Source organism: Phaethon lepturus, unplaced genomic scaffold, assembly GCF_000687285.1.
Source record: "Phaethon lepturus isolate BGI_N335 unplaced genomic scaffold, ASM68728v1 scaffold18576, whole genome shotgun sequence".
Classification (NCBI taxonomy): domain Eukaryota; kingdom Metazoa; phylum Chordata; class Aves; order Phaethontiformes; family Phaethontidae; genus Phaethon; species Phaethon lepturus.
The window spans coordinates 2,291-12,184 of record NW_010544341.1 but is presented as its reverse complement, the minus strand read 5'-3'; the positions used below and the strand labels follow the sequence as shown (position 1 = coordinate 12,184).

Sequence of the window (9,894 nt, the reverse complement as noted above, 5' to 3'; positions counted from 1 at the left end):
AAGCATTTCCTTCTTTTCCATCTCTCACATGTTGGAAATTTTCATTTTCTAAAGGAATTTTCAATTTTTTTTTTTTTTTTTTTTTTAAGCTTACCCGCTCCCCTGGGAATGCCATATCTGGATTGGAGATAGCAGCAATTTTCGCCAGAGCATGAGAAGCCTTTATCTTGCCAACTTCTGTGCCTTCCACAGCCAGAGGTATCAGGGCCTAGTGACACACAGGAAAGCATTCAATACCTCTTCACAAGATTTAAAGGATGGCTTAACTATACTAAAATAAGTTAAAAATATCCTAAATAAGTGTCTGTTCAAGAAATGGGTCTGGACTGTAGCCCACAGTGATGTCTTGCTTGTCTTCTCAAATAGAAGCCACAGCAGAGCTTGTAGCTCACACATAGTTGTTTCAATAAATTGCTTCATCGGAGGCTTGCAGAGACAGGACTGGAGCATCAGCCTGGGCCCCACAGGCTCACGCTTTTGTCACCTTCCCTCACTGCAGACACATTGCGGGCTCTGGACAGACATTAACTGCACATCAGGTTGGGCTGCAAACAAAAGTAATCACCTTTCCACCGCCTTGAGCAACAATGGTCCCACGGTCCTTGGGGTCTTCACACAAGGCAAGAAACACCCTACAGAAGCACAGCATCACTTAGTGAAACAACCACACGGGAAGGCAATAACCCACATCTTTCATGAAAAGGGGCTAAAGTTTTGCACGGGTTCCAGATCCACCAGGTAAATTCCAGATGTTTAACCCAGTGCCCACTCTAGGAGGAAGCAACAAATAGCACAGCAAAAAGTTTCCAGGCCTGTAAGATAAACTCTATTCCAGCCAAAAGCAGTACAGAGGACTAGAAATTCAAAATGCACCCTAGCAAGACAGCCCGCCAAGCCAGCTTCAAGGTCAGAACATAGGTGTTTGTGACATGGCTTAAGAAAAACTTTGGTTTTACATCTCTTCTCCACCTCCCTTTCATCTTGCCCCCATAGGCAGAATGCAGCACCCCACGAAGCAAGGAGCCAGCCCAGGAGCCCATCTCTATGGCACACGGGCTGGCCAGCACTTCTGGCTCCCACAACAGCAATGAAGGCACCTGGCAATGAGCTCCTTGCTCTGGTCCGTCAGTATGGCACTGTCCACCTTCACCATGCAGGCCAAGGCAGAGACAACGCCGGCTTTCAGCAACCGCTTCACCCGCTTCACAACAAAATCCTTCTTGTCCTGAAAAGGGACATTGGAAAGGGATTAACCCCTTAGCAGTTGCCACCCTACTGACTACAGCCAAGCCTAGTTGGAGAGCAAAGCAGTTTCAGCCTCAGAGACAGGAGACCTGACATCTGTGACAATGGATACACCAAAGAAAGTCTTCAGATCCAAGCCAGCTCCCCGGCTGTAGACAACCTACCTTTGGATGCTCCTCAGGCACGTGCTGCTTGGAGAATTTTGCCAGTTGCACCAGCTCTGGGACCAGCTCCTTGGTATCATAGCTGTTGGTACAGTTCACCAGTGCAGAAGCCACAGAATACAAGATAGTCTTGTCACTTGTCTGCACAGAAAAATAAAAGCTTATGTGAGGGTGAGGACAAGATAGCAAGGAAAGAGGTCCCTTAGGACTGCCATCATGGTGGTTTGCACTAGCTGAAGTATTCTTAGGCTTATCCCCAGCTTTATAGCCCAGGGCAGGGAAAAACAGAAGTTATGGCCAAACAGGCTGTTTGACATTAGATGCTGTCGCACCTCGATGCCTTTTGTTTTCATGCAGTTGCTGACAGTAAAGGTAAGAGCAACCTTCATGGGCCTTGGGAGAAGAGCAGGATGACGACAACCTTGAGGTGTCTCTGTGGCACAGGCAAAACAGATGTTTTGCTAAGCTAGAGGTAAGGGTTTGGGGTTGCAGCTCCTCCTGACTGTTGGGCTGGAGAGCTGGGGAGAACCTGACGCTACCAGAGGAATGATGGAACAAGGTAAGGAGGGAGACCTTGGCCAATTCAAACATAGCTTGCAGGGCTGGCTCATCTTCAACAAAGTCATCTTTCACATCTGCATCGAGGGTTAAATATGCCAGCCCTTCCACAGCCCATTTCCTGGTGCGGGCATCAATGCTGGTGTTACACAACCATCTGGAAGAGAACACATCCACGTTTATCTCTGGAGCCAGGACTAATTTCTCTGGGAGAAGAGGGAGGAAGAATAGATACTGAGATGGTTTCAGGCCCAAACATGTACTTAAGTTCTGCTGCAGCTCCTAAAGACTGTTGATGCTCCCCTTGAGACATGACCTTCCTCCTGTGGCCCAGCTCAAGGGATCTAAATGCTGCAGGGACAGACAGACCAGGGCTGCTACTCAGCACCGCTTTGCCTTCACCATCACATGAAATACTGATGCCTTGCTATCCAGTGCCAGCAGCAATGATCACCCGTTCAGTCGCTTCCTAACTTCATCCCACCTCCTTGGTTAGTTCACCTCGTAAATCACCTTCAAAAGGTATTTGTGCACATTCTAAATAGCACTTGATTAGGCTGTACCATTTTGGCAAAGAGGGAGGCACCATGTCTGGTGTCTCAGATGGGAAGAGAGTGAGGGAGAAGGCTTATCTGGATATTGAGGCAGGAGGAAGATATGGTTGCTTGAGGCACAGAAGAGCTCCAGGTCCCAGTGCAATGGCTGAGTGGGCATTGTCAGCTGCCAGGCAGCAGCAGTAAATGAAGGCAATGTGTGGGCAGGATCTCTGGGGAGTGTATTGTATTTTGCGAGGCATGGAACAAAAGAAGAAAAAAGTAAAATCACTCACTTTCGGCACTGCTTGGCTAACTTCTCAGTGGACCCCTCAGCAAACTGCCGCAGTCCATAATCTGTACCTCCTGCTGAGCCCAGCTTGCAGAGACCCTGAGGAGGGCAAAGAGGATACACCGGTGAGAAAGGTTCATTAATCCTCTAGTATTGCTGCCCCAAATCCGCCTAATCCCATATCTAAAGTTTGAAGTCAGGTCTAACAGAAGCAGCACCCTAATACCCAGTAGAGCGTTCAGCTTGTAGCACAGCAAAGCGAGGTTCCGTGCTCTTACTGGATGTCTTTAATGGAAGATTAACCAGTCTTGCCTTCAAAGTTACCAATAATCCATGTGCTCTCCTGGTCTGCCATCTCCCCCTTCCTTGTAGGGGGAAGCACCATAAACCATTCCCCAGCTGAGGTGAGTGAACCCAGCAGATTCCCAGGACCTCCCCCCCTCTCCAAAGTCCAGGGTGAAGCTGGTGAGTGTGGCAAGCGATAGAGGCAGGGCCTGCCATCCTTACCACCAGGGCTCGGATTTTGATCTTCTCATTCTTGGTCTTCTTGTAGATCTCCTTCAGGAGCGTCACCCCATTGGAGATGATGAAGGTGGCCCGGCTCAGCTTGGTAGAGGCATGGATGAGGGCTTCCACAGCCACCAGCTGGTCAATCTCCCTCTCAGACCCACAAAGGGCAACCATCATCTCCATGATTCCCTTCATGCCAAGCAGCTTGTTGCCCAAGTCAAAGGGCCCTTGCAGAACTCCAGACACCATCTGGATGGCATGGAGTGTCTTATCCATGTTCTGTGGGTCAATTTTGCTCCTGCATGGGATAGAGTGAGTCAGCATGTAGAAGAGTAGCTGTTTACAGTTCTCATTCCCTTGGGCAGGGAATGTCTTCCCTCAGATTGGGACCTGAGCTCCACTGCTGAAATATATAGGTATTTGGGACACAGCTGAGCCCAAATTCATGCAAAGGCTGTGATCCAGCAGGTAGGATTACAATGTGAGGATCCCAGATGAAGGATCCAGCAGGATCTCAAGCAAATCATTCTCTCCCAGGGCCTCGATTACGGCATCTAAGTGGACTGCAAGTGCCTCATCTTAAGACCTCCTGCTCCTGTGCCTCTGGGCCAGCTCAGCCTCAGTAAGCCAGCCCCAACTCACTTGATGTACTCCTCGCAGATCACCCGGTAGTTGTCACGCTCCGGGTCGCAGCGCAGGTCATCATAGAGTTTATTTAGGAGGACAGAGGCAGTCAGCTGGGTGTTCTCTGTCAGCGGCAGGCACTCAGGCATCTCAGGAATCTGGCCCACCACTTTCAGTATCTTTTTTAAGCCTGGAAACAATGGAGAGGTACAGTTGTCAGAGGGGAGAGGGTCTATACAAAACTCAAGATACTATTTGTTGGTTTCTTGCAGTGAAATAGCCAGCTTGGACAGTTTTCAATTACTTTGCAGCCTAATTACATAAGCCTTAAAAAAAAGAAGGCACTTGTATTTACTGGGGAAGAGCTTCTGCTGGTGAGATTACAGGTTTGCAGCATCAGGCTTTTATCCAGCTCTCAGAGTGAGATAAGCAAATCTGTGCATTTGGTCCCTGGCTGGATCAGTTATTTTTGTCAGGAAGCATTAAACCTACTGAACTCCGAGGCTGGGGGCTTTGACTGAGGAAAAGTCAGGGACTTTCCAGTGATTCTGGATGTCTTAACCCTCCTTTTGCTGAAGTTATTATTAAATAACTTCCACCAAAATGGTAACACACATATGTATTGGAATTAATATAAAAACACACCCCACACAAACTCCTCACCCCTGGAAGAAAGTTTTAGAAATGACCAGTTTAAGGATCCAGCAAGCTCGTCTCGTCTAAGCTAGACAATTTATCCAAGCCAAATCCTCCTAACATCAGCAATACATTGGAATAAACTAACTAAAGAAGCTAAGTCAGTCCTTTAGAAACAAAAAAAAATTCTTGCTCTCTTACAGTCTTTTTTCCCTTAATCTTAAAACCGTTTCCTGCTAATAAGTCTAACTTTGCTCCAGGATTACATGTACCAAAAAAAGTCAGAGAGGGTTAATTTGATAGAGAGGATCAGTTCTACAGGTATTCAGGCAAAAATACACAGCTCCACATCTCCCAAACCAGAACAGGGATGGAAGGGAAGGACTCACCATTGTCAATGACAAAGATGGTCCTGCTGTTGTCATGGTCTTTCAGGTCCTTCCTCGGTATATTCTTGTTGAGGAGGTTGAGAGCTTGGTCTCGTCCCTGCCCAGATACTTTCTTACTGACCAGCATATCCAGCAAACGCATTGTGATCATCCTCAGCTCTTTTTTAGTGTCTATACAGAAGCGAGACAGTAGCAGCCAGTTACAAGAAATTACCTTCAAAAGCAGGTGAACCCACTGAAAACCATTCAAAGCCATTGCGCAACTGGAATGTAGGTACTTAAGTTAACACCATGAGGATAAGAGCTGTGTGCAGGTTGTTATCCTGGACAGCTGAAGGGTAAAGTCCCAACTTCACCAAACAAGGAATAAGGGGGACACCCCAGGAGCAGAGCCTTCCCTGCTCGCCCCGCTTCTCCTCCAGCAAGACCGAAGGACCACCAGGTCCCGCACCCTTACCTAGCACTACAGCCTCCTCCTTCCCGCGATGCTCCTCTTTCCCCTGGCCCAGCAAGCAGTCAGTGATGGTCTGCAGGAGGTTGCAGACAGCCAGGGAGATTTCTTCATTGTCTACAGACATCCACATACAAATGTTGTCGATGCCCAGGTAGTGGAGAATGGCGGTGGCCTGGTGCCGGAAGGGAGAGAGCAGGGCAGCTGTTAGCAAAGGGTACGAGCCTTTCCTTCCCGCGTGATTAGAAAGGTCAGCCCCAGCTTGTGCAAAGAAAGTTATTTTTTTGGGTGAATCCTGAGACAGTACAGAGATTTGCTTTTCATTCTTATTTTCATTTATAATAAGACAACTCCTAAAATCTAGATCCCCCAGCAATGCAACAGACTATTTCCAACGAGGATGTTGAGATGAGCACGGCTGGGTTTGGAAGAGGCCTTCACAGGTGAGGCTGTTAACAGAGAGCCCGTTCAGTGCACAGAGCCCATCCTGGCTGCGAGCAAACCCCACGTCCTCGGCAGCCTGTCCCCATGCATGGTGGCACACCCGCAACTCGCGGGAGGCACGTTCAGAAACACACTGACCCAGTGGGCTTTGCAGAACAGCCTTTTTGCAGATGACAACAGTTAATGTTTCCAAAAAAAAAGAAAATAGGTCTCCAATGCACTGGATTTTTCCCCAGACTTTATTTTTGTTGTGTCATAGTTCCCCGCTCTCCTTTGCGCCGTTACATTGGCATGCGTATCCATTTTGCACATGTGCCTCTCCTGCTTCCAACCACGTAACACAAACAGGGCTTCCTATGTGCTGTTTTACACTACGTAACTGTCTTGGTGTAGAGTAAGATACTAGTTAGCTCAGAGACCCCGGGACTTGCCTTGGGACCCTTCCTAGGAACTTTAATTTTCTTGTAGATCCTCTCTGCCTTCTTTCATCTAAGCCTTGGACAAAACTTTCCCAAAGTCAGTTGTTATTTGTTGCTTTTCTGAGACCTGTGATGAAGGACCTGGATTTGACCCCGCTGTGCTCACTACCACTTATACGGTAAGAACTCGGTGTAAGTTTTACTTCACCAGTGCACATGAAGGCACCAGAGGGAACACATACAGCTTTGACCCCGGAGATCAGCAGCACAGTAACAGGGGCAGTTTCATAGTCTGTGTTAACCCCGCTTGCATAACTTTGTATTTTTCACCCCCCCAGAATTTAAGGCTTCATTTGTAGGATTTCATTTTTTCCTGCAAGAACCAGAAGGAAGAGGAGAAATCCCCACTGCTCATAAACATCATGAACTATTGCAATTTTCCACTCCCCACGGTGCAAGGCAATAGTGAAAGTCTCAAGCACCCCATTACTCACCCGCGCCTTATGTCCCGTACACATGCCGGAAAGCGTCCTCACGGCTGCCAGGATCAGCTCAGCATTTTTGGTTTCTATCAGCTGCAGCAGCAAACTGACTCCGTTGTTCTGGAAAATCCTCTCGGCACCCGCTTCTTCCCGCCCCAGGACTATGAGGTTGTTTGCAGCCTGGATGGGAGACAGAAGAACCGGGGGTCGGCGGCACAGACCTACCAGCAGCCTCCGAAACATCTCTGCATAGCTCTGGGATGTGCTGGTGGGAGCTGTGGGGTGGCCATCTCCCGACAGATGCAGTGGACCAGCTCTGAACCCACCGGGCAGGTCCTCCAGGTTCGCTCTGCCCAAGAAGAGCGGGTCACTGCTTGGAGGGGATACATGAGGAAGGTGGCAGAGATGGGCCTGAGCAGAAGTCCAGTCTGATCCCACCTTTGGTATTTTGGGAGGTTGGTCCACCTTCCCTCAGCGCAGGGGGGATGCTGCTTTGGGGCGTTTCCCCTCTCGGCTGTCTCTGAGCGCAGTTCACCTCCCAGCTCCTTACCTCATCCTCCATTAGGGAGAGGTGGGGAAGGGAACGCAGCCTTCTGCTCCTCGGTGTGGCCTCTGACATTAAACAGCAATTTTGCCAAGTCCAGGACAGTTCTCACCTTTTCTCGCTTTTCTTTCTCGCTGTTCTCATCCAGCAGGATTTCAAACATCTTCTGCACCCTCGAGTCCGTGGAGAACTGAACACGCAGCTGTGCCAACAGAGAGTGCATGGAGCATCAGAGGGAGAAAATTGAGGAGCAATTTTCCTTTATCACTTCAAGCACATCGCAAACCCTCAAACCGCAGACAATTAAGCCGAATAGGCATCGCTCCTCAGCAATCAGCAGTGATTGCCCATCCCAGACTTGTGAGCAAGGGCAGAGCCAACCCTAAGCCATCATCTCTGAGACCTCATGGTATGTAAAATTGCAGGGACTTCCTCAGAGCACTCCTGTAAAGGTAACTAAGTCAACGTGGCAACTGCCAGACCCAGTCCAAAGCTGGTCCAGTTCCTTGCCAGGACCTTACCAAGATATCCAGGACCAGGCCAGCCCCAGAAGTGAGCTGCCACGCTTTTTAATTTAATCATTCAATCTGATCCTCAAATTTACATGCGTCAAGTGTGACCTTCCAGTTGATGGAGCTTATTTGTCCCCCTGCATTGTTATGAGTTTCCAGTATGACCATCAATCCATCAGTGTAACCCCAGAGCACGGACGTCCCACACCTGGTCTGTGAGCCTGGGACTGCTGCCCCAGCATTTACCTTCTCCTGGATGTTGGCCCCCAGCCTCCTCAGGGTCTCCTGGAAGTTTTTGTTGCGGGGTTCGATGGTGGCACATTTCTGAGCATCTTTGAACGCTTGGTCCAATTTCCCCAATTTTTCCAGAGCTTGGCTGCGCCGGTACAAGGCTTTGATATCTGAAGCATTGATGTCAATAGCTGGAAAAGTGATCCAAAACGAGGCATCAGAGTTTGTTTCTTGGAAAGCCGCCGTATAAACTGCAATTTGCTTTACAGTGACTACAGCTCCTTGAGATGGAGTTATTAACATTGCGAGTGAGTTGGCACCTGATCAGCACCAACACACTGAATTGGTGCATCTTCTTTTGAAGGTCCTCTATTAATTCCCTTGTGGCCTCGGCGCTTGGGTGTTAGCGGACATCAAGGAACAAGACCACAGTGCCCCAAGAGCAGACGTGAGAGCGGGCTGGAGCAAGCATAGCGAGCAACGCAGCTCTCCTTTCCCTAAACACCCCCCTCCTTACCTCTAGATGCATCCGAGGCTGCCTTGGCGTATTCCTCCTGTCAAACCAGAAGGGAGGAGCGATTCGTTAGCAGTGGAATAGCAGGGCACGTCCCCATTGCTGATGCACGCTGCGACCTCTCTGTTCCCACTTACTAACAGGGCACCCCAGGGAAATCAGCAGCAGCCTACAGAAGGAAAGGTGGGGGTTCAGGTTCCTTTTCATCACTGGTGGGGTGGGAAAAGGTCTGTGGTGCAGGTGAGACAACATACGCTGATGGTGACGCGGCGGCTGACTGCGGGCAGCGATGGAAGAGGGGATACCCCCAACAGCAGATCTACAGTTTGTTCTGGGCTGGTGCCACCTCTCCTGGATTAGTGACAATTCAGGAACATGCAAGCAATCCGCTAAAATCCCACGGCGGGTCGTTACAAGCTGACTGCAGGGAGCTGAGACAATTTTGCTACAGATACCAGTAACTTTTTGTTTTGCTAAATACCTATGTCTGCTTCTCCTGTGCGGGGACAGACAAGCAAGAGCGATGCCTCTGCAACCCCAACCCGTGGCTTACAGAGCACTCCCGTAAACGTGGAGCAGGCTGGCTGCCAAAGCTTTTCCTTCAAAGCGATTAAGAGGGACCATCTCTGAGCTGAACCGGTGTGCCCAGCCCCACCAGGACCGAAGCAGGGAGGCAGCTTTACAGCTCCAGAACAAGCCCAGAACAAATAATTTCAGGCCAGTTTGCAAACACTCTAATCAATAAACAGACAAGCCACACAGTCCACAGCTGGCGAGCACCCTTGGCTGTCTCCCTGCTCTTCTCCCCTTGAGCACTGCCCAGCCGGGAGCTTTTCTCACCTTTTTGAGGAAACACGCTGCCCTGTTCCTGTACAGCACTGCCTGCAGCGCCTTGTCCTTGTTGAGCTTTATGGCTTGAGTGTAGCTGTGCACAGCTTTCTCGTAGTCATTGGCCTGAAAATACGTATTGCCCTCCTCTTTCAGCTGGATGGGATCCTCCATCTGGACAGCTTTAAGGAAAAACATCAATTTGTGTCCCGTTTTCGGCAGCCTGTGTCACTGGGGTTGCCTGCCTGCTCCACCAAGCTGAGCTTCACCGTGAGACCGACACATAATTAACACACACATTAAAGAAAGCAGCTTACCAGGCTGAAGAGTTTGGAAAATGAAGACCTAAATTGCTCCTCAAGGCTGTGGCTTCTCAGAAGCTTTCCCCACGGCTGTAGATCTTTAGGAGTCAATAAAAGAAAGAAAAAGAAGAAAAAAGAAGAATTCAAGACGCTTGCCAGCACCACGGAGGGTCCGTGTGGCTCAGGAGAGAGCTCGCCTCGCGCTCCAAGTTTGGG

The 9,894-nt window shown here is 49.4% G+C and overlaps 1 protein-coding gene across 1 annotated transcript in view; it reads right to left on the bottom strand.

Annotated features, from left to right (window-relative positions):
• UNC45B (unc-45 homolog B (C. elegans)) overlaps positions 1 to 9,550 on the bottom strand; it is an 11,570-nt gene extending 2,020 nt beyond the window's left edge. Inside the window, exons 1-15 of the mRNA XM_010288661.1 lie at positions 9,389 to 9,550; positions 8,552 to 8,588; positions 8,050 to 8,225; positions 7,404 to 7,493; positions 6,760 to 6,927; positions 5,409 to 5,577; positions 4,952 to 5,122; positions 3,945 to 4,116; positions 3,300 to 3,600; positions 2,797 to 2,891; positions 1,983 to 2,124; positions 1,410 to 1,550; positions 1,098 to 1,225; positions 566 to 632; positions 93 to 208 (exon numbers count right to left, since the gene is read on the bottom strand). Coding sequence (XP_010286963.1) covers positions 93 to 208; positions 566 to 632; positions 1,098 to 1,225; positions 1,410 to 1,550; positions 1,983 to 2,124; positions 2,797 to 2,891; positions 3,300 to 3,600; positions 3,945 to 4,116; positions 4,952 to 5,122; positions 5,409 to 5,577; positions 6,760 to 6,927; positions 7,404 to 7,493; positions 8,050 to 8,225; positions 8,552 to 8,588; positions 9,389 to 9,550 — 2,135 coding nt within the window. The remainder of the gene's footprint in view (positions 1 to 92; positions 209 to 565; positions 633 to 1,097; positions 1,226 to 1,409; positions 1,551 to 1,982; positions 2,125 to 2,796; positions 2,892 to 3,299; positions 3,601 to 3,944; positions 4,117 to 4,951; positions 5,123 to 5,408; positions 5,578 to 6,759; positions 6,928 to 7,403; positions 7,494 to 8,049; positions 8,226 to 8,551; positions 8,589 to 9,388) is intronic.
• Between the last annotated feature and the right edge of the window lie 344 nt (positions 9,551 to 9,894).